At 36.3% G+C, this 25,983-nt stretch overlaps 1 protein-coding gene across 2 annotated transcripts in view; it reads left to right on the plus strand.

Annotated features, from left to right (window-relative positions):
• Positions 1-23,739, plus strand: part of tafa5b (TAFA chemokine like family member 5b) — a 69,237-nt gene extending 45,498 nt beyond the window's left edge. For both annotated transcript variants that reach the window (XM_048159065.1, XM_048159066.1), the window contains exons 2-4: positions 1,598-1,747; positions 20,212-20,339; positions 22,714-23,739. In XM_048159065.1, the coding sequence (XP_048015022.1) occupies positions 1,598-1,747; positions 20,212-20,339; positions 22,714-22,722 (287 nt within the window). In that variant the 3' untranslated portion in view covers positions 22,723-23,739. The remainder of the gene's footprint in view (positions 1-1,597; positions 1,748-20,211; positions 20,340-22,713) is intronic.
• Positions 23,740-25,983: the final 2,244 nt, after the last annotated feature.

Below are 25,983 nucleotides of genomic sequence, written 5' to 3' on the forward strand. Positions count from 1 at the left end.
CTTTTTATATTGTTTATAATAAATTGATTGAGGAATACCAAGAAGGTTGATGTCTAACTTTAAAAAATGAATGAGGAGGAGGGTAGTGAATGTATGTATGCATTTAAGAGTTAAATGTGATTCACAGTAAAAGAAAAAAAGAAAAGAAAAGATAAAGCTCCAGGTTTGCTGTGCTTGTTTGTACACTCTAAAAAAATGCTGGGTTAAAAACAGACAAACCCAGCAATTGGGTTGTATTAACCCGGTGGTTGGGTTAAATGTTTGCCCAATCTGCTGGGCAGTTTTATTGAACCCAACTATTGTTTAAAATTTTCTATATGTTTGGCTTAAAATGAACCCAAAATAGGTTGGAAATTAAAAATCAGACACATAATTACTAGAGGCAACAATAAACATCAAAATGTGAACATTTATTAATTTCCAACATACTTTGGGTTCATTTTAAGCAAGCAAAACAGGAATTTTTAAACAATAGTTGAGTTGAATAAAAATACCTAGCAGGTTGGGCAAACATTTAACCAAACCGCTGGGTTAAAACAACCCAACTACGTTAGCGCCAACGGCCTCATGGGTAGCGCGCCGACATGTGGCGCTAATGCGCTTCGGGCAACCCCAGTTCGAGTTCCGGCTTGTGGTCCTTTCCCGATCCCGTCCCCCTCTCTCTCTCTCCCACTTCGCTTCCTGTCTGATCACTGTCCTATCATAATAAAGGCAAAAACGGCAAAAATAAATCTTTAAAAGGGTTTGTCCATTTATAACCAAACTTGGGTTGTTTTTTTCAGCCCAGCATTTTTTAGAGTGTATGGTTGCACAATTTGGACAAAAAATGCTGGGATTATACAGTATATTAATATTATAAATATAATAATTAGTAGTAGTAAATAATAAATCAAATAATAATAAATATTACAATTATTATGATAATAATAATTTTATTATTACTACTAAATTAAAATATTAAAAATAATTATTATTACTATTTGTAATTTTAAAAAAAATGGAATATTTCACTGTAAAATGTTTAAGAAAAACAAAATAATAATAATTTATTTTACTATATTTTACAATCTGTGAAATTAAAATACTAATATTTCTGTTTTGTTTCTCATACTCAGTTTGTGAAGATGGTTGGTGCATGTTGTGCTCCCAAATGCACATTATAAGCAACCCAAACTGAGTTCATGTGGAGCAGCATTTACTGTGACACGAGCCACTAAATAAACACAAAAATGCTTATAAATGATCACAGTGACTTGCTTCAACCTGAAATATGCATTGCATATATTTATTAAATGAAATCGCAGCCTTTATCACAGTCATATCGAGATTTCAGTTTTATTTCGATTAATTATGCAGCTCTAGACTTGAGCCATAGTTAAGGACTGGAATTACAGACTTGAGTGTGCTTTATACAAATGTGCTAAAACCACTCATATTAGCAACCACATAGCAACACCCTGGCAACCAGCCACAACGTTCTAACATTGTGGCGGGGAGTTTGGCACCACTCACGTTTTCTTAAAAAAGATTTGATTGTCATCCTGGTGGTATTGAAAGCCCAGCTGACATTTATCTAAACTCTTTGTCCTTCATTCAGGTCAGCTGGTGGCGGGTACATGTGAAATCGTGACTCTGGACAGGGACAGCAGTCAGCCAAGGAGGACCATCGCCCGGCAGACGGCCAGGTGTGCCTGCAGGAAGGGCCAGATTGCCGGCACTACCAGAGCCAGTCCAGCATGTGTGGATGGTAAGAATGAGGAGGGGCTGAGGTGGGACTCATCCAGGCTTTGGTGCCACTGCCTCTAAGCCCACCAGAGCAGCCATAGCTGGGGCTTTCAGATTCCAAACTGATCCATGAGATTACACTGCTCACTGAGTGTGGCTGAAGTGTCACTCACAAGATTTGGAATGTTGCTGCAGGTTTCATCAGTGCCTGAGGTCACGTGTGCCGAATGTGTTACGAGGTGACGGACGCTGGGGAAATGTAGACTTGGAGAGATTAGCCCCGAGCTGCTGCTTGTTATTTAAATAGTAAACTTTTGGCAAACACAAATGACAAGTGAAACTTGACTACAGGTTGTTATATGAACAAACTTGAGTTTCCAGTATCTTTAAATACCCAAAGCTGCATTAGGAGTCAAACATAACTGAAAGACATGCAGTTCAGTAAATGAGTCAAAAGTTAAGTAATCGATGTAATGGATTCAGTGAACATATTAAGTCTTTATTAAGTTAAATTATTAAGTCTTTTTGATCGATTCATTAAAAGAACTGGCTCATTTGTTTATGAACCAGAATGTTAAGCCTTGTTCAGACTGTCAGTCCAAATCTGATTTTTGTGCATATCTGATTGAAATCCGATCTGATTTCGCAAGTGTGAATGGCAAATCCGTTTCAAGCTGAAATTCAATTCAAATCACATTTCTGGAAATCCGTTTCAGTCTGACTGCTCTGATCAGATTTCGTGTGGTTTATGTGACTTTTCTCACGCCAAGTCAAGCATAAATGTCAGACGTTGTTATAGAAAACATGCTGAAAGTCACTGCAGAAACAAGGTTGTGTTGTTGCAAAGTGCCGGACACGCAATATAACGGAGATATGTTTTGAAACCGGTGGCGCTGACAGTGGAAGAAAGCTGCACATACCAGCCTCCTACGGTTCTGCCGCTGCCTCAGAAGACACGGTAGTCCAGTGATTTTTGAATGATTCATTAAAGGATTAGTTCACTTCATAATTAAAATTTCCTGATAATTTACACACCCCCATGTCATCCAAGATGTTCATGTCTTTCTTTCTTCAGACAAAAAAGAAAATAAGGTTTTTTTTTCCTCCATATAGTGGACATCAACAGGGTTCAATGGGTTGAAGGTCCAAATTGCAGTTTCAGTGCAGCTTCAAAGGGCCCAGACGAGGAATAAGGGTCTTATCTAGCAAAATGATCTGTCATTTTCTAAAAAAAAATAAAAATTATATACTTTTTAACCACAAATGCTCATCACGCGATGTGCCACGCATTACGTAATCACGTTGGAAAGGTCACGCGTGACGTAGGTGGAAGTACCGAGAAAGTGTTTACAAAGTGAACGTGCAAAGACTGTCGAACGGCCTTTACAAAAAAAAAAAAAGGTAAAACAACAATATCAGATGATTTTAAAGTTGGAGACAATTAGAGTTTTTTTGCGGTACTTCCGCGTGACCTTTCCAATGTGATTACGTAATGCGTGGCGCATCGCAGAGCAGTGCAAAATGAGCATTTGTCGTTAAAAAGTATATACTTTTGACGATTGTTTCGCTAGATAAGACCCTTATTCCTTGGCTGGGATCCTGTAGAGCTCTTTGAAGCTGCACTGAAACTGCAATTTGGACCTTCAACCCATTGGTAGCTGTTGAAATCCACTATATGTAGGGCCCTATAATTTCCGCGATCACGGAATCGTGGACGGAATCGCGGAATCCAGTCATAAAAACGGAATTTACTATATAACGTGGAATGTCACGGAATTTGTCAAATGTTTGATGAATGAATTAAAAGCAGGTCAGTACACGTAAATTAAATCACGATATAGACTAGTGACTGAATATTAAACCGCAAAAAGACTATTTAAACATGAATCCTGCATGCCTGTGTGACTCTGAAATGAATGATGCGGAAGCGCAGTTTCATTTACCTCACACCGCCTCACACACAATCGCGCGGGCGCACGCACGCTGAAGCACGTGCAACGCTCACGGTGTTTTCGTCCTCTGTCGCCTCACTATATGAACGCACAAATTCATCTCCAGAGCTGCTCTGAAAGTCACTTCATCAGCATTTAACCGCTTCGTTTGAGAAAACTACCGTCATAAACACAGAGAAACTCAAAGCTCTAGGCAAACCGTCAAAATAAAAGTTCGATTTAACTTGACAGAAACATATTACTGTTGTACAATAGAATTTAGATAAATCAATTTAATAATAAATTATTAAAATATATTTTAAACAATAATCTCAGTGTTTCTTCCATGTTTTAATTTTAACAGTAAAGCTCTGTTGTGCAGCACATTGTGTTTGACAAAAAAGTTTAATTTCATGATTAAAAGATAAATTAAATGGTATGCGTTCATTTGATTGCCAGAAATATTTAAATACACAACAGATAAAATTCATAAAAATATATTTTTTAATTAATTAATATTGTTGTTTTTAAGAATTCAATTAATTAGACATGCTTTTTGATTATTGAAATGGAATTAAACCATTAAAATGGAATCCAGAAAACAGAATTTGGTAAAAATAAAATTTGAGGGGAAAGAATAAAACGTAGGGCCCTAAAAAAATTTTTTTTTTTTTGTTAAATTTTTATTAAATTGTTGGTAAATTGGACAAGATTCATTATTTCAATAAATTAGACATGCTTTTTGATTACTAAAATTTAATTTAACCATTAAAATGGAGTCAAAAAAAAAAAAAAAAAAAAAAAAAAAAAATCCAGAAAAATTAAAACGGAATTTGGGAAAAAATAAAACGGAATTTTGGAAAAAATAAAACGGATTTTATAGGGCCCTATATATGGAGAAAAATCAAGGAATGTTTTCCTCAAAAACCTTAATTTCTTTTTTGACTGAAGAAAGAAAGACATAAACATCTTGGATGACATGGGGGTGAGTAAATTATCAGGAAATTTTATTCTGAATTGAACTAATCCTTTAAATGAACTGGCCCATTAGAGTCAAACTTAAGTTTCTCAAATATTTGACTCAAAAGAACCCGCTTATGCAGCTGTAAAGTGAACACAATGGAAAGACGTAATACAGGGTCCTTTTACAGCTGGTACTGTATCCGAGCTTTTTTAATGTGATTAAACTGATTATGTCAACTTGAAGCAAATGGCACCACTTAATCGAGAGCTTTTTAAATGATATTTTGCATTTGCATTGGTTGCATTTAGTTTTAGTCCTGTGTGGACTGGTTTTCAGCGTGACCTGCGCTTATCATCATGTGGTCGTATGTCTTCTTGCTTTCAGTTGTTGCTATGACACCCGAGTAATTTCAAGACATATTTCGTAAGGTAGGAGTTTCTTCGTGGCCAGATGAAAGTAGGTGTTCTTGAGTAATTGCTTTTGAAAGACACAGTCCTCCATGTTTCTACGACCTTACATCACCTGTAGTGGGCTACACCACATGCCAATCAGTAACCATGGCTGGGAAAAAAAAGTCTTAAAAAAGCAAAAGCATGATAAAATAGCACAGAATCCGGTAAATGATAAAGATGAAATAATACAATTAGTGTAAACAGAACAATGCAAGTCGAAAAAAATAAATAAATACTGTGGATTTCATGTCTCAGTAATTCCTCATTGCCATTATTGGAAAATTTTCTCATGGCTTACCAAACAAATTGACAATAAAAATCAGTCACTCTACATTGGCATTTTCTAACAAGATAGCCGGATGCAATTTCTCCATCGGTGCGAGCAGAGATCTTGAGGCTTTGGCCTTTCAAAAATGCAGTTATTTCATAACAACCGATGGATTCTTCTCTTCAGATATAATTTTAAGCCTTAGAAAGAAAATCTCAGTGTATCCAATTGACAATTTACCCCCTGCATGTGAAGACAATCTTTTCTTGAAATACAAAGCTCCCTCAATATCTCCTCAGTTTTGTTTGCTGTTTAACTATTTACCCCACTCACTTTTAATTTTGTGTAATTTGGCTCTCTGAGTGTCTGAAGCTATTAAAGAATTATTGATTTCTTCAATCGTTTTGTTTCTTTAGATAAAAGGCTTCTGCTAAGTATAGCCCAAACTCTTCAAATGAGTTGACGATGCTGTTTTATCTTGTTTTGTGCCCTGTGGCTTTATCTGATAAAAGGCAGGCAATCAGACAGGTTTTGATACTGAGAAAGAATAGCCGTCACGTCTGCCATTATGTATTAGAACTAAGACCGCCAGCTTTAGTTGCATGACAGCAGGTGCTGAGTAAACAAGCCCTGCTGATGGAAGGTGAGCAGACTTTTGTATTTAGCACATTGAAGACCAGTAAAACAAGATGACACTGTAGATCTCATGTGGCTCAGTGACAATAAGAGTGTGCACGTCAAAGAAGGAAAAGTCTAAAACAAAAAATATGGTTAATATGGCAAGTTTATGTTTATACCTTTTTAAAGAAAATTATCATTTGAATACTCTAAAATGTCATGTTTTGCAACACCTCCTTACATATTTTTCAATGTAAAAAGTATATTTTACAAATATAATATGAAATATAATTACACTTTATTTTACAGTGTCCTTGTTATTGTAATAATAGTTACTTTGGATAATTACATGCATAATTGCATGCATAATTATGTTGTTAAAGTATTAGTTCACTTCAGAATTAAAATTTCCTGATAATTCCTGATAAAAGGGTCTTATCTAGTGAAATGATTGGCCATTTTCTAAAAAAAATTAAATAAAAATGTATACACTTTTTAACCACAAATGCTTGTCTAGCACTGCTGTGCGATGCGTATTCACGTTGGAAAGTTCATGCTTGAGGTAGGGCGAAAAACTCCATCTCATTTTCTCCTCCAACTTCAAAATCATCCAACATTGGTGTTTTACTTTTTTTTTGTAAAGGCAGTTTGACTTGTCTTTGCACGTGTGGCACATTGCAGAGCAGTGCAAGACAAGCATTTGTGGTTTAAAAGAATATAATTTTTATTTATTTTTTTAGAAAATGACAGATCGTTTTGCTAGATAAGACCCTTATTCCTCGTGTAGAGCTCTTTGAAGCTGCACTGAAACTGCAATTTGGACCTTCAACCTGTTGGTCCCCATTGAAGTCCACTATATGGAGAAAAATCATGGAATGTTTTCCTTAAAAACCGTCATTTCTTTTCGACTGAAGAAAGAAAGACATGAACATCTTGGATGACATGGGGGTGAGTAAATGATCAGGAAATTTGAATTCTGAAATGAACTAATACTTTAAGACTGATATTATACAAAGATCATACAATGCTTACTAATAGTTTAATAGCTCCAAATAAAATTTAATTATAATTTTATATCAGTAAGTCTTAAAGGTTTAGTTCACCCAAAAATGAAAATTATGTCATTAATGACTCACCCTCATGTCATTCCAAACCCGTAAGACCTCCGTTCATCTTCAGAACACAGTTTAAGATATTTTAGATTTAGTCCGAGAGCTTTCTGTCCCTCCATTCAAAATGTATGTACAGTATACTGTCCATGTCCAGAAAGGTAATAAAAACATCATCAAAGTAGTCCATGTGACATCAGTGGGTTAGTTAGAATTTTTTGAAGCATCGAAAATACATTTTGGTCCAAAAATAACAAAAACTACGACTTTATTCAGCATTGTCTTCTCTTCCGGAATCCATTCCATTGAATTGATTCCATTGAATTGATTCCATTGAATCCTTTCATCTGTCGGCGTTGGTAATGCACTTTTACGTCGCCGTGGTTGTTTTTGGCGATTAGGACATCCGCGACATTTTGAAGCATCGAAAATACATTTTGGTCCAAAAATAACAAAAACTACGACTTTATTCAGCATTGTATTCTCTTCCGGGTCTGTTGTCAATCCGCGTTCACGACTCCGCTTCTTCTTCTTTCCTGTTTTACGGCGGTTGGCATCCAGCTTATTGGTGCATTACCGCCCCCTTCTGCTCCGGAGTGTGGTTCACGACTCCGCAGTGACGCTGCTGATGTAAGACGCTGCTGACGTGTTATCCGGTGCGCCCGAGCTTCATTTACAGTCTGAGGGAGACGCACGCTGTATTCAAGCTATTCTACATTGTTTGTGTTTTGGTATTGCTATATTTTTTAAATGGTGCGTAAGTGTGCATGTCGCGGATGTCCTAATCGCCAAAAACAACCACGGCGACGTAAAAGTGCATTACCAACGCCGACAGATGAAAGGATTCAATGGAGTCAATTCAATGGAAAGGATTACGGAAGAGAATACAATGCTGAATAAAGTCGTAGTTTTTGTTATTTTTGGACCAAAATGTATTTTCGATGCTTCAAAAAATTCTAACTAACCCACTGATGTCACATGGACTACTTTGATGATGTTTTTATTACCTTTCTGGACATGGACAGTATACCGTACATACACTTTCAATGGAGGGACAGAAAGCTCTCGGACTAAATCTAAAATATCTTAAACTGTGTTCCGAAGATGAACGGAGGTCTTACGGGTTTGGAACGACATGAGGGTGAGTCATTAATGACACAATTTTCATTTTTGGGTGAACTAACCCTTTAAGTGATATGTCAATAAATATGTTATTGGATTTGAAGTATACTTAGTATGAAATAAATGTATTTTAAAAAGATTTTGGTATAGTATTTTTTTTTACTAGGGTATATAGTCAAAACTTGGAGGTGTAGCATTGTATTATCAGTGGTGTTTAACATAAAATTAAGTACTCACACACAGACTGAACCATATAAAAAAAACAACATTCTTTGGCATGAAACCAGGCTGAAATTACGTATAATTCATGTTCCTAGCATAATTAAATTTTCACTTGTACAAGTACATTGACAGGTCAGTTCTAACTGCAAACTGCCTCCATGTAATATGAATAACAAGAAAAGCAGAGCTGAAAACACATTTGCTCTCTGGAATCCGTTAAGATGTCTTGGGTAACGATGTTGACGAGACAATTAAAATGAATTTATCATCAAACCAACAGGAAATTAAACCGTCATGAAGTTTTCATGTAGAACAGAATCAAAGTGCCCTGGAAAGTCTGGCATCAATATCAAATCAGACTGAAAAAGCTAAACGAGAGGCGGCTGCAGCATGTTGGGACTCAAAGGGACTGCGGATTCTGCCTGGAAGCGGGCACGAAGTGACAGCAACAGAACCCAATTCCCTCAGCTGGTGGTAGCGGGGAGGTGAGAGCCGACAGCTGGAATATGCCCTGAAAACTATGCGGAAAGTCAAGGGAAGGAGAGCATTTTAACAATTAGACAAGGTGATTGTCGGCCAGATGTCAGGATAATCAAGTCCCGCTCACTGAGCACCTGCATTAATTCCATATCTTTGACTCCTCAATCGAATTCGGAATGTCAGTCCAAGGATTAGTAATGTTTCCCTAGTCACACAGCCTAGATGGATGTGATAGGTCAGGGCTGACCCCAGGCAGCCAATTCAAAGCATCTGCCTCATATCGCTGGTACTATGCGGCAGCATTACAAATGGGATACCGGCTTCCCAAAACATTCGGGAGTGGCTAGAGAAGCTCCACGCCATCAATCAAAATACCAAAGTCAAGATGGAGCTCGTTTCATCTGGGGATATCACGTCGGGGACACCAAAAGCTAGAGTTGCCATTCACATTCTTTACGATTTAATACGAGTTGCAGTTGCTGGCATGGCTTTATATTTTTGAAAGGATAGATAAGGACACAAAATATATCGTTATTTGGCTCACTCACTAAATAAATACAGAGACTTGACATAAGTGGTCCCACTAGAAACTAATTATATAATGCATCCTCTGTGTTTCCACAATGCTGTAAAAATTAGCATGCCCTGTGATGAAGTGTCTGCAGGTGTGCCCATGGTAACACAGATTACACAGACTCTCCGCCTTGACTCCTCATATATTATTTTACACAAACATCCTCTCACAAAAAATACCTTAATTTTGCTTTCTAGAATCTATTATGCAAGTGAGGACCATCAGTGTACACATATTTGTGTATTTGGTGATTAATCCAAGAGTATTATTCTATTTTGGAGCATTATCAAAGCAAGTTTTATGATGGTGTAATTAAATGAAAATAAATATACAGTGTTTATATATTTATATAATGTATAAATGTAAAATTACTACAAAAATATTATGATTATACAATAAATTAAATTTTTAAAACATTAAAATGCTATATTATTAACAAATACTAAATATTGTGTATATTGTGTCCATTCAATTATAAATAATATTTATTAATATTATCATTAAATCATCAAATTGTTTAATGTTGTAATAATTTTCAATAAAAATTCAAATATAATTTATTAAAAAGAAACTGCTGCAAATTTATTTACTTATTTACCATGACAAACATAATTGTCTGGAATTTTGTTATGGCAAATAAATAAATAAATATTACATTATACAACAGGATAGAATACAATAGTAACATTAAACATTAAAATGTTATATTATTAATAAATACTAAATGTATACATTCAATTATAAATATTTATTAATATTATCATTAAACAATCAAATTATATTTCATGTTGTAATAATTACAATTATTGTAATTTTTTATAAAAATTAATTTAATTAACAGGTTTAGAACAACTTGAGGGTGAGAAAATGATGACAGAATTTTCATTTTTGGGTGAACTATCCTTAAGTCAATTTGCATACTGATTTGTGATTGATCATTTCTTTCGAAACGTTCTCTCATAAACAGCTGAGAATAAACAGTTACACAGAACCGAAGTCTTAAACTTACTATTCCTCTGCTGCCTTTTAAGCTCTAATATTTCCTTCAGAAAATCAAATCTGTTTTCTTTGTATTGAATAATTTTGATTAATGATTAAATATTTGTGAATTGCAGAGCCACGGCTGAAAGGCACACTGCATATTTTACGTATACAAAAAAGAATTGTAGAGAAATCATTTTGGGGGTGATAATGGAGGTATTCAGTGATCTGTCACAATTTAGATGCCATCTGTATCAGCAAAGAGAGATGCATGAATAGTTAGCAAGAAAATCTTTGCACAAGAATTGTTTGCAGGGATTATTTTGATATTTGATTTTGCCTTTTTCTAATTTCCAAGTCCCAACATGTGGATACTTCAGATATACAGATTATAATTCAACAGATTCAATTTTCAGCATCTAACAATAAGAGGAGTTTGAGTAATGCAAATCTTCTATAGTCTGAGTTGTAAATGAGTACACCCCCTTTAAAAAGTAACATGAAAACAATGTTGACAAGACTAAGTTTAATATACAAAAAACTGTTGCAAATTTGTATCTTGTAGGCGAGACACCCCAGGTGAATAGGGTAAAAAAATTAACTTATAGATATCACCATACTACCCCAGCTGATTGATTACATTAAAAATTGCAAACATTTTTTGTATTACAAGTTTTCTAAAATGTTATGTTCAAATATGCAAATGAGCTGTTATCTAATTAAATATGTGCTAATTTGCATACATTTCTAGAACAAAAATCTGAATATTGGATGACGTCAAGTTCAAAATTCTTGTTTAATTTTTTTGGACATATTAAATTCAAAGGCTTTTACAGAGGACATGTTGGATATCTCTTTTTATCACTCCATAAATCAGAAAATACTATCAACAGCCAGAAAAAAAATTATTTTCACCATTTTTTTTAGGAATAAAATGTTGTATAAAATCAGGCAAATTATATATCAACAAATCCCTCTGTAAAAACCTTCAGAATATAGATAGGAATAAAACTAAAGTTTGGTGTAAGTAAGTTCTGCTGAAGTGGAGATTTCTGACTCAGAGCAGAAGAAAAAACTCATTTTGAGAAAACGGCCTTTAAAGATATTTACTGTAATTGAAATCTATAGACGCAAATAGATAAAGTGCTATAAAATATACACTTAAAAGTGTATTTTGAATGTTTTCTTTCCACCAGTCTGAAAAAAACACTTTATGAAAAGCCAAAAAGTGCAAAATCTCAAAATTGACAGGTGCCTGAAAAAACAGTGTTTTTGCCTGTAGTGTCTCCCCTTACAGTAATGCTACTGATTCAAGTAAGCAAACCAGTTCTTCCCTTGATTTTGAGTTGAATGACTTGAAAATGAAAGTAATAACATGTTTAAAATGTTTATTCAGTAACCGATCTGACTGATTCAGTTCATTCATTCATAAAAAGGATTCATCAGACTTATTATGAGTGATTCATTCAGATTTCTCATTTCCTTCATTCAGATGCATTCAGACTGATTCAAACCAATAACTTGTGATTCTTTTTGACTCATTCATAGAACTCATTCAATCTCATTTCACTGGTTGTAGTGTATGTTTGTTTTTGAATGGAATACGTGCGATAAAAGATTCAGCAGCGAAGTGAAAAGCGGTGTAGAAAATACTGGTGTAATAAAGATGGGTGCAAAACAATAAATAGAAAATATTCATTGTTATTCACATCCAATTCATTATCTAGGCAAATTATGACATCATAAATTCCCCTCACTGATTGCATCACAGTGGGGGGCTTAACGCTGAGAACAGAAGGGGTATTGGTGAAGAAACTGTTTAAAATGTAAGCTCATGAATTCATTATAAAAAAGAACATGTGCTGCTTGTAAATTATGGACATTTCCTGTGTAAGCAAAGCTGATCTGAATACTAGTGTGTGGCATTACTGTGAATGTTAAGCATATAGAATTCTCAAGCTGTGTCTGCTGTAAAAATGTATGGACAGATGTTTGATGTTCTCCTCTGTGCCAAACGTTTGAATAATCACAGTCCGCTGCAATGAGCAGCCCATCTCATTTATTGTCCCGATAAATCTCGAGTCCGGCCTCTGCATCGGTCATCAGTCACAGCTAAAGTCTTAACTGGGGCAGGAATGACAGGGCCTTGAGGACTGGAACTACCTTTCCTCAGAACACTGTGAAGACCCCATTACAAAAAACAAATTTAGGTTAAAAAAATACCCAGAATTTGACCATTACAGTGCTTGCATGTAGAGTCAGGCAAGATATCTAAGATTCGCAATGATATTCTCAATGATGTTGGCGGAAATATAAAAATTAGGCAATATTGTGATGATTTCAATGTTTTTTTTTTTATTTGTCAGTTAATTGAAATGCTGAAATAGTGCCTCTGATTTAAACTCAAGGTGAAAAAACAACATTATTTGTGAATCAGTTTCAACTATTCATTTCAAAAGAATCAAATCTTTGATTCAAATGATTCATTTGTGTCATTGCTGTTGCAATGTAACATTCCAGCTATATTTATTGTGATGGGTGTTCTTTCCTAACCCTCTAATGCACACATGTTGATGGCACATGAAAAAAAAAAAATATTCCACATCATTTTTTGGTTCATTTGGGAACATTTTATTGATAAAAAAAATTATTGACCCCCCACTGCAAAATATTTTTGCAACAATGGTACAGAATCATAGAGAAAATTATCATCAAAATCACATAAAAAAAAAAAAAAATAAAAAAAAGTCAAGAAATCATTAAATAAAAAGGGAAAACACTTTGATATATTGAATTTGATACATGCATAGGTCTGTATCATGTAGTGTGCTATGCCATATAATGTACTTCATGTAAGATTTCACTCCGTACGAAACTTCAAAAAGCAGTTCTTCTCTGCTGTGAAATAGAGGTGCATGTTACAATTTTTGCACAACACTTTGGGTGTTCCTGCACACCCAGGAACCCTGCATCTTCCCATCTTATAACACATTGTTGCCAATGTGAGGTATTGTCCAAAACATCCTCGAAAAGTACCCCTTATCGCACAACGTTGCCCTGAGGCAATGAACAGAAAAACTGAATTTCTGTACATGCAAAATAAAAAAAACTTCATAAAACCTGACAAAAGGCTTCTCTACACCTTCATACACGCACACATATTTTTTCTGTACAGTTCATGTCATTTTAAATAAGATTACTAAAGCAAATAATCTTGCCTTCTTCTCACACCATGTGCTCCGGTGACCATGTGTCAGAACACGACGTCCCACCTTTAAATGCTGCTTAATAGTGACTCACACACCTTACTGAACTGTTCTTTGGTACTTTCTCAACATTTCTAATTGGTTGTAATCATTTAAAGAAAAATGGTTACAAACATTCTTCCAAATATCTTCCTTTGTGTTCAGCAGAACAAAGAAATTCATACAGGTTTGAAACAACTTGAGGGTGAGAAAATGATGACAGAATTTTCATTTTTGGGTGAACTATCCTTAAGTCAATTTGCATACTGATTTGTGATTGGTCATTTCTTTCTAAACGTTCTCTCATAAACAGCTGAGAATAAACAGTTACACAGAACCGAAGTCTTAAACTTACTATTCCTCTGCTGCCTTTTAAGCTCTAATATTTCCTTCAGAAAATCAAATCTGTTTTCTTTGTATTGAATAATTTTGATTAATGATTAAATATTTGTCATATTAAATATACAGCGCTCAGCGTAAATGAGTACACCCCCTTTGAAAAGTAACATTTTAAACAATATCTCAATGAACACAAAAACAATTTCCAAAATGTTGACAAGACTAAGTTTAACATCTGTTTAACTTAAAACATGAAAGTAAGGTTAATAATATAACTTAGATTACACATTTTGCAGTTTTACTCAAATTAGGGTGATGCAAAAATGAGTACACCCCACAACAAAAACTACTACATCTAGTACTTCATATGACCTACATGATTTTTCTAGGCATGGAATAAACAAGTTGGTGACATTTTGCAACATCAATCTTTTTCCATTCTTCAAGAATGACCTCTTTTAGAGACTGGATGCTGGATGGAGAGTGATGCTCAACTTGTCTCTTCAGATTTCCCCATAGGTGTTCGATTGGGTTCAGATCAGGAGCCACTGAATCACTTTCACACAGTTCTTCTTCAGAAATCCAACAGTGGACTTAGATGTGTGTTTAGCATCATTGTCATGTTGGAAAAATGCATGACGACCAAGGGTACGGAGTGATGGTAGCGTCTTCTCTTTCAGTATAGAGCAGTACATCTGTGAATTCATGATGCCATCAATGAAACGACACCAGCAGCACTCATGCAGCCCCTCATAAGAACACTGCCACCACCATGTTTCACTGTAGGCACCATGCATTTTTCTTTGTATTCCTCACCTTTGCGACACCATACAGTTTTGAAGCCAGCAGTTCCAAAAACATTTATCTTGGTCTCATCACTCCAGAGTATAGAGTCCCAGTTAGTCTTCATCTTTGTCAGCATGGGCCCTGGCAAACTCTAGGTGGGCTTTTTTGTGCCTGGGCTTTAGGAGAGGCTTCTTTCGTGGACGGCACCCATGCACGCCATTCCTCTGCAGTGTACGCCGTATTGTGTCACGGGAAATAGTCACCCCAGTTTGGCTTTCTACATCTTTAGATAACTGCAGTGAACTTGCATGCCGATTTTCTTCAACCCTTCTCATCAGAAAACGCTCCTGTCGAGGTGTTAACTTCCGTGGACGACCTGGACGTCTCTCTGAGATGGTTGCAGTTCCATCTTTTTTAAATTTTTGTAAAACTTTTGCTATAGTATTCGGACTGATAGGTAAAGCTTTGCTGAAATTCTTGTAGCCTTCACCTTTCTGGTGTAAAGAAATGATTTTCTTTCTCAGGTCTTGTGACATTTCTCTTCCATGTGGTGCCATTGCTGACAGCATGAAATGGGAAGGTGTTTTAACACCCTTTTATAGTCAACTGTCTGCTGGACACCTGTGCAATGAATAATTAGACTCACCTGTGGTTGAATTCTTGGTAAATTAGACATTTGTAGTCTAAAATTTAGCTTTGCTCCAGAGATTTTCAGTGGGGTGTACTCATTTTTGCATCACCCTAATTTGAGTAAAACTGAAAATTTTGTTATTAACAAAAAAAAATGAAAGTTATATTATTAACCTTACATTCATGTTATAAGTTAAACAGATGTTATATAAAACTTAGTCTTGTCAACATTTTGGAAATTGTTTTTGTGTTCATTGAGATATTGTTTAAAATGTTACATTTCAAAGGGGGTGTACTCATTTATGCTGAGCACTTTATATAAATTATAAGCAAGCACAAAATGTTCTATTCAGAATCAGATACATAAAAGCATATTATCTCTCAGTAGCAACTTTCATATTACTTTTGTGCCTCTTTGACCAAAACCTCCAAGTTCACAGAGTTCTTTGATGTGTTGATTCGGAGGCACTTTGTGCACTCTGTCATAGTCGGTTTGCCATCAGTGGAGTGACAGTCTCAATGCTCAATACCAGGAGACGGAGGACAGCTCATTAGAGAGCGAGTCTGAGAGCTTACTGTGTTGTGCTGACAGGACTCTCTTCAGCTGTTGTTTGTGGGTTTGTTGACTTTACTTCTTTAAAGTGTTAAAATGTTGATGATCTGTCATGTGTCATGCATCATTGAAGCCTGGAGTGATCCGACGTCCTACCAGAGACAGGCAGAGAATGAGTTAGTGGTGGGATGTGGGGGGGGTTTTGGAGTAGCCGAGTATTTTACTGTGAAATAAAGGGTTTTGGGGGCATCACTATTACAGTACGTTGGCTTGACAAATCCCCTAATGCAAGAACAGACATTTATAAAATATAACGGTTCCTAGAGCTTTCGAGCTTTTCATGTCCTTCAGCCTGACTTGGGATGCTATAACTTTACTTTCTGATCTGATTTACGGTTTTCCCAGAGCATTATCAAAAATCCCATATACTTCCAATGAAGAACTTGGACTATAATTTAAACTATTTGTCTATCCCTCCATCCATTTCTCTATCCAACTGTCTGTCCATCCATCCAACCATCCATCAATCGTCTATATATACACATCTATCAACCCATCCATCCATCCATCATCTATATATACACATCTATCAACCCATCCATCCATCCATCCATCCATCCATCCATCATCTATATATACACATCTATCAACCCATCCATCCATCCATCATCTATATATACACATCTATCAACCCATCCATCCATCCATCATCTATATATACACATCTATCAACCCATCCATCCATCCATCCATCATCTATACTGTATATACACATCTATCTACCCAGCCATCCATCCATCATCTATATATACACATCTATCAACCCATCCATCCATCCATCCATCATCTATATATACACATCTACCCATCCATCCATCCATCCATCCATCCATCATCTATATATACACATCTATCTACCCATCCATCCATCCATCCATCATCTATATATACACATCTATCTACCCATCCATCCATCCATCATCTATATATACACATCTATCAACCCATCCATCCATCCATCCATCCATCATCTATATATACACATCTACCCATCCATCCATCCATCCATCCATCCATCCATCCATCATCTATATATACACATCTATCTACCCATCCATCCATCCATCATCTATATATATACACATCTATCTACCCATCCATCCATCCATCATCTATATATACACATCTATCAACCCATCCATCCATCCATCATCTATATATACACATCTATCAACCCATCCATCCATCCATCATCTATATATACACATCTATCAACCCATCCATCCATCCATCCATCATCTATACTGTATATACACATCTATCTACCCAGCCATCCATCCATCATCTATATATACACATCTATCAACCCATCCATCCATCCATCCATCATCTATATATACACATCTACCCATCCATCCATCCATCCATCCATCCATCCATCCATCCATCATCTATATATACACATCTATCTACCCATCCATCCATCCATCATCTATATATACACATCTATCTACCCATCCATCCATCCATCATCTATATATACACATCTATCAACCCATCCATCCATCCATCCATCCATCCATCATCTATATATACACATCTACCCATCCATCCATCCATCCATCCATCCATCCATCCATCCATCCATCATCTATATATACACATCTATCTACCCATCCATCCATCCATCATCTATATATATACACATCTATCTACCCATCCATCCATCCATCATCTATATATACACATCTATCAACCCATCCATCCATCCATCCATCCATCCATCATCTATATATACACATCTACCCATCCATCCATCCATCCATCATCTATATATACACATCTATCTACCCATCCATCCATCCATCATCTATATATACACATCTATCAACCCATCCATCCATCCATCCATCCATCCATCCATCCATCATCTATATATACACATCTACCCATCCATCCATCCATCCATCCATCCATCATCTATATATACACATCTATCTACCCATCCATCCGTCTATTCATCATCTATACATACACATCTATCAACCCATCCATCCATCTATCATCTATACATACACATCTATCAACCCATCCATCCATCAATCCATCATCTACATATACACATCTACCCATCCATCCATCCATCCATCCATCCATCCATCCATCCATCCATCCATCCATCTGTCTATTCATCATCTATATACACACATCTATCAACCCATCCATCCATCCATCGTCTATATATACACACATCTACCCAGCCATCCATCCGTCTATTCATCATCTATATACACACATCTATCAACCCATCCATCCATCCATCGTCTATATATACACATCTATCTACCCATCCATCCATCCATCCGTCTATTCATCATCTATATACACACATCTATCAACCCATCCATCCATCCATCCATCCATCGTCTATATATACACATCTATCTACCCATCCATCCATCATCTAAATATACACATCTATCTACCCATCCATCCATCCATCTATTCATCATCTATATATACACATCTATCAACCCATCCAACCATCCATCGTCTATATATACACACATCTATCCATCCATCCATCCATCCGTCCGTCTATTCATCATCTATATACACACACCTATCCACCCATCCATCCATCCATCCATCCATCCCATCGTCTATATATACACATCTATCTACCCATTCATACATTCATTAATCCATTTATGTCTATATATACACATCCATCCATCCCATCATCTATATATACACATCTATCTACCCATTCATACATCCATTCATCCATTTATCGTCTATATATACACATCTATCCACCCACCCATCCATTGATTATATATACACATCTATCTATCTACCCATCCATCATCCATCCATCCATCCATCTCAAAGTACAAGGCCTACATAACTTTCAAGGCTTTCTAAACTATATTAAGCATTCAGGCAAGGCTTTGTCAAAACAACATAGTTTGTCTTGATAAACTTTACTTTTACACACTCCCTTTAATTCAGTTCAAGCCCTCCAATCAATGTGAAACCAACCAAGCCAACCAACCCGCACCCAAATTAATATTTTAAAGATCTCAAAAAAAAAAAACCCTACTTGTAAGACTGGTGTTAAATAGCATAGTAAACTCAAAGCGTAGATAAGAGCACCACTGGCTGCAACCTACGGATTTGTGAATCATGCCTACAGAATGAAGACGTACCAAATTTGCATGAAAGGCTCTTTTATTTGTCGTTATGGCCCAGGGCATAACAGTGAATACTAATGCTGGAGATTAGTAGCGGAAGCTAGTCCCTAGAGTAGACGCTGTGAGGGAAACATTCACTACATAACAAACTACTTTGAGTTTGGAAGCCATCTCTACAACTATTTTTTACCTTTAAGAACGTGCCTTTTCCTTTGGAAAGAATAACATTTCGCCTCCATTTGTATCTACTTGTTCTCCGAACACTTTGTTAGCCTTTCTCCAAACGTACAAATTCTGCCACCCTGATATTTATGTACTTTTGCTTGCCTGGGTTATATTTCACTCTGATTATAATTTTCTCTATTTCACAAATGTACTCTTTTTTTTTTCTCTCTGTGTTTCATTTTCTCTCAGTTTCCCTCCCTTTCTCCCTCCCTTTTTTTCTCTCTCTCTCTAAGGGCCAATTGGGGTGTCATGGTATGCAAATGAACATGTAAGGGTGCCCTAGTTATTATAAATAGACATTTATGTTTGATTAAGTGCAAAAACAATCTTACCTCAGGAAAAAATTCTCACTGTTGGACCTTAGCGAGCTGTTTCAAAGAGAAAGGCTTAGGATATTAGGCCAAGTGCTGGAGCTCTTTTCTTTCATTGCTATTTTCTTTTGTTGCATGAAATGTCCTAATTCTACAGTGTCTTGCCCTCTGAATGACCTATGTCATATGATCATTTTAGGTTAACTATACTTGACCTTAATGGCATTCATATATAATGCTAAAAATAGGTTTATTTAGATGAATTTCCTCTACTATAAGTCTTTTGCATTTCAGTTGCACCAATTGGCAATCATATAGGGACCACGCTATGATTCAAATAATTGCTAATAAATAAGATCCCACCCTGTGTTTAATTTCAATTTAATGTTTCACAAAGAAATCTTTAGACTTACAGAAGTAAGCGAATGTTGTTCCACGTATTTATCTTTCTCATATTTGTTTTCCTCCTATTTTAACAGCACATATTGTCAGGAGCAGACAGTGGTGTGAGATGATGCCTTGTTTGGATGACGAAGGCTGTGACCTATTGGTAAACAGAACGGGCTGGACGTGTGCACAGCCGGGAGGCCGAGTGAAAACAACCACAGTAAGTGCCACAAAACAACAACTCAGGACTTAGACTTGCTTGTCAAAAAGGCTTACGTTATGCCAAATACCCTATTGGATCCCAATAATAAAGAAAATGTCAGCATACCTTTTTTAATTCAATAAAATCAATTAAGCATGCAATATTTAACAATGATGGCCTGAAGTTATATCAGTGTTTTCCATGATTATGTGTAATAACTTGTGTAAGATATGTTATCTGAGCAGGATCACTTAGCTTGTTAACAGCAAGATAACAGACAGAATGACAATGTTTAATGTCCATGTTTTGGTTATATAAATGTATGTGGTATAATTTATTTATTTTGATGCTTAATACTACAATCAGAAGCTATTTTACAGATTTCTGGTTAGATACTGAATAAAATCTCAAAAAGATTTTAGCCATTGGTATCACTGACAACAAGAGGGCTTTTTTATTATTTTTTATTAAAATTTAAAGGGATAATTCACCCAAAAATGGCCCAAAAATTATCCCATGATTTACTCACCCTTAAGCCATTCTAGGTGTATATCTTCTTTCAGATGAACGCAATTGGAGATATATTTAAAAATACCCTGACTCTTCCAAGTTTATAATGGTAGTGACCAGGGGGCAAGATTTTGAAGCCTAAAAAAAATGCATCCATCAATCATAAAAATAATCCATACGGCTCCAGGGGGTTAATAAAGGCCTTCTGAAGCAAAGCGATGGGTTTTTGTAAGAAAAATATCCAGATTTAAAACTGTATTAACATACTAACTAGCTTCCGGCAGACGGCCATACGCATCGATTTGCGGTGGAATACGCATGATGCAATGATAAATGTGGAAACACAGAGGATTAGAGCAAAACAAAACACTGGTCACGTATTAGAAGTCTAAAATGAGAAATTTTGAAGAGAAATGTCAGAGGATTTCGATATAAGAGAAGAGGAGCTTGCACTCAAACTGTTGAACTCACTGTTGTTAGTTTCACTCAAACCACCCTTGTTCACATTACTTAAAAAACTCATGTAACTACATGAACGTAATTTAACTGCGTTGTTTCTACTAAAATTGAGTATTGTCAGCTTTACTTAGTAAGTGTTTGTTCAGTCAACTTAACATTGCTGTGTGAAACGCACACATTATTGTTGACATAACTAACTGTGCAGTGGATCCGTAGTTCCCAGCATGCTTTGCAAGGGACTGCATTAGGAGAGTAAATTTAGGGATTAAAGTGTTATTTTATGTCTTTTTCAGTAAAGGGAAAGATGTTGTTAGTTTATGTTAGTGTTTAACGTTCAGTTATGTTGGACATTTAGAGTAGTTTCTGTAATGTTTTTGAATTTTGTGGTTACCATCATGCAGAAGAGCGTCGCCTGTGTTTAGGCTGTGCGCACTCATATACGCATGTTTATAGAATTAAATTCCTGCTCTCAATTCAATTGAGTTTGTTCAATTAGTTATTTTTTGAGTGCATTTTGGGGTGAGGGGCTGCATTCTGATATGTTGTATCCTTTTTATTTAAATGATTATTCAAAAAAAAAAAAAAAGAAAGAAATGTGTTCACCTTACGTAATCAACATAACATTATTAAGTAAACTGCACATATAAACATTATGTAACAGTGACATTCAAATGATTTGTATTTACTCAAAGGAATTTTGTTAGCTTTACTTGAATTTCTTTTGTTCATTCAACTAAACAGTTTTTTGTACAAATTACTCAATATTGTTGCGTGGAACCACTTGACACTTATTTTTTAAGTAAATCCAACAATTCATTTTTTTGAGTGTGGGTTTGTTGCACAGCCATATTTGTTTAAAACGCGAGAGGCGTCTAAGCTTACGATACCTGTGTCATTCATCGCGTCAAGGGTTAATCTTGTGGCGCAAGTCGACTTGCGCAGTATGCGTGCAGTTGTCTGCTGGAAGCTAGTTATTTTAGTTTATAAAGTTTTAAATATGGATATTTTTCTTACAAAAACCCAATGTTCCGCTTCAGAAGGCCTTTATTAACCCCCTGGAGCCATATGGATTATTTTTATGATGGATGAATGCATTTTTTGGGGCTTAAAAATCGTGCCTACCATTATAAAGCTTGGAAGAGCCAGGATATTTTTAAATATATCTCCGATTGTGTTCGTCTGAAAGACGATAGTCACATACACCTAGGGTGGCTTTAAGGTGACTAAATCATGGGATAATTAAAATTTTGGGGTGAACTAACCCTTTAAGAATGAGATTTTACCTTTCCTACATGCCTTGAATATTTGTCAACATCCTTGGTTAGAGTCCAACAAGGGTAGGATTTGGGATGACACTAGAAACTCTCAAAATGGATAAGTGATAGTGTTATACACCCTAACTGTTGGGTTCTTTAAATCCCAGGTATCCTGACGCCAGTGGGGGATGATTTTCCCAAGAGAGGTGCAATGTATGGAAGAACCTCGTCATTCTCCAAAGCTACAGCGGGGCGGGGGAGGGGAGCATTCATCATAGTCCTGTTAGCCCTGTCTGTCAGTCTCTCCATTAGTCCTTCAGTCTCATAAGATAAGGGGTGAGGACCTCTAGTCATGGAGTTTACGTGGACCGTGAGGAAAGGATCCCCCTGTGCTGTCAATCAGAGTTGGAACGGGCCAACGCTTCATTTGCCGACACCGAAACTGGCATGGAGGATGCAGGATAGTTCGCGACTTGGATCGTGAAACGTGTAAGGATCTATCAAAATTTTACAGACCAAAGAAATACAATTTCTGTGGGAAAGGATTTCCAATATGAACACAAAACACACACATCAGCTGCTTCAGCTTCAAGAAACGCAAGCAAAAAAACACATACCTGAGCTTTGTAAGGAGTTTTTCCAACTGAGCACACGCAAAATGGACAACAAAGACGTTTGCGGCGAAACTGTTTGACTTTTCTTCGATTGTAGATCTGCTGCCATTGTTGTGTAATGGACTGAAATCAGTCAGGATTTGGAAACGTAGCGAGTGTGGCAGACAATTTGTCATTACCTACCTGACCTGAAGAGACTAGCAGAGACTTGCGCTTTGGGAGAAACCATCTTATGTATTTTCAGAGTCATAAAGTTATATATATATTTAACAGTTTTATATGATGTACCTTTGTAGCAAACCTTATTTAACACTGACAATGTGATCCTATTCATAAAGGGTGAATTGAAAAACGTTATGTCCTGGAAAGTTATTTCCGCATAGCTTTCATCGCGAAGGAAAATAGTGTACTTGTGTATTTGTGAGTAAACTTTTGTTTTGTAACAACATTCAACAATATACACGCACATAAAAAGCAACTGTAACCCACCTTGACAAGGTTATTTACATCAGTATACAGCTATGGGTCAATTGTGTTTTACCGCAGAGATTGTACACTGGTAAATTCATCTTATAAAAACTGTTTATGTGTCAGTCCTTCTGTGATATCTGTCATATCGAGACGGTCACCCCATTTAGATAATGGCTCTTATGAGATAATGGCCCGTCCGCCGCAACGAGCGCCGTGTCCTGCGTGGTTTCTCTTAGACCATTACTCTGCCCTTGTTGGCCCCTCTCCTCCTCTCTCAGCGCCGAGCCTGTGGAGGAATGCTGCTGTCAGCCAGGCTTCAAGCTTCATTTAACATCACTAACAGCCTGCATTACACACGGCGTCTCTCAGCTACAGCCGCAGTGCCCCACAATATCACCCCCCGGCCCAAAAGTACCCTGAGTGTTTATGAGGGTTTGAAGAAGAATAATGTTGGCTTTATTGAGGCTTTTAATATGATCTTAACAACTCGCATTAATCATTTACTTTGGTTGTACGTCACTAAATGTGGCCCTTCATACTTAAACCTTAAGCTAAAATATGCTAAGATGCTAAAATACTTTCTTCTATCTCAGTTTAATATGCAGAGACAAATATAAGTAAGCCATTTGTAAGTTGATTTCCCTGTAAAGTGTAAACACTGTGACTTTTTCTGCTTGTTTGAGGATCTCGACCACCCTGAAACTGCAGCAGTGGCTCAAACAATGTCGGAGCTCTCTGTTTGTTTGCTTTTTTTTATTGTCGCTATTAAGATCTTAACAATCTGCATTAATTATTTGCCTAGGTTGTATATCACAAAAAGTGGCCCTTGATACTTAAAGGGATAGTTCACCCAAAAATGAAATTTCTGTCATTAATGTCTTTCCACACCTTAAGGCCTTCGTTCATCTTCAGAGCACAAATTAAGATATTTTTGATAAAATCCGTTGGCTCAGTGAGGCCTCCATTGACAGCAAGATAATTAACACTTTCAAATGTCCAGAAAGCTACTAAAGACATATTTAAAACAGTTCATGTGACTACAGTGGTTCAACCTTGACGAGAATACTTTTTGTGCAACAAAAAAACTAAATTACGACTTTATTCAACAATATCTAGTGATGGGCGATTTCAAAACACTGCTTAAAGGGATAGTTCAAAAATGAAAATTTGATCTTTATCTGCGCTCTGACAATGGAAGTGATGTCTAGCACTCATTGAAGTATAAGCGCGAGACATCACTGCCGTTGTCAGAGCGAGATCAGACCTCACTAAGCGAATGCTGAACGCAGTTGGAGTGGTGTATTAGAGGTAAAAAATGATATAAATACTGTTCGGTTTCTCGCACAAACTGATCGTTTCGTGTCTTAGGACATCAATGTGTCGTCACGAGCCGCAGGGTTTAATTTGGATTTGTCTGTGCATGTTTTTTGACTCTTATAAATTGTGTTACCATTCACTAGCATTATACGGCTGAAAGACGGCAACGGTTGGAGTTAAAAATCATCATTTGTGTTCTACTGAAGAAACAAAGTCACCTACATCTTGAATGCGCTGGGGGTACGCTCTTAAAAATAAAGTTTCGAAAAGGGGGTTTTCGCATCAATGCCATGGAAGAACCATTTTTGGTTCCTCGAAGAACCTTTCACTGAGCATTTCTTAACAGAACCATTTTTTTCCTTAACATGAAGAACATTTTAATAATCTAAAGAACCTTTTGCCATCGTAAAGAAGCTTTTGTACGATGGAAATGTTCCATGGAAGATAAAGGTTCTTTATAGAACCATCAATGCCAATAAAGAACCTTTATTTTTAAGAGTGTAAGCAGATAAACATCAAATTTAAATTTTTGGGTGAACTATCCCTTTAATGAAGCTTCGAAGCTTTACGAACCTTTTGTTACGAATCAGGGGTTCGGAGCGTGTATCAAACTGCCAAAGTCATGTGATTTCAGTAAACGAGGCTTTGTTGCACTGTGTTTCGAAACGTTTCAAAATTTCAATGGTTCACATGACTTTGGCAGTTTAATACATGCTCCGAACCACTGATTCGAAACAAAAGATTCATAAAGTTTCGAAGGTTCATGAAGCAGTGTTTTGAAATCACCCATCACTAGATATTGTTGAATAAAGTCATTATTTTGTTTTTTGGTGCACAAAAAGTATTCTCGTCACTTCATAACATTAAGGTTGAACCACTGTAGTGACATGAACTGTTTTAAATATGTCTTTAGTAGCTTTCTGGGCATTGAAAGTGTTAATTATCTTGCTGTCTATGGAGGCCTCACTGAACCATTGAATTTTATCAAAAATATCTTAATTTGTGTTCTGAATATGAACGTCTTACGGATGTGGA

The sequence above is a fragment of the Megalobrama amblycephala genome, linkage group LG15, assembly GCF_018812025.1.
Source record: "Megalobrama amblycephala isolate DHTTF-2021 linkage group LG15, ASM1881202v1, whole genome shotgun sequence".
Lineage (NCBI taxonomy): Eukaryota > Metazoa > Chordata > Actinopteri > Cypriniformes > Xenocyprididae > Megalobrama > Megalobrama amblycephala.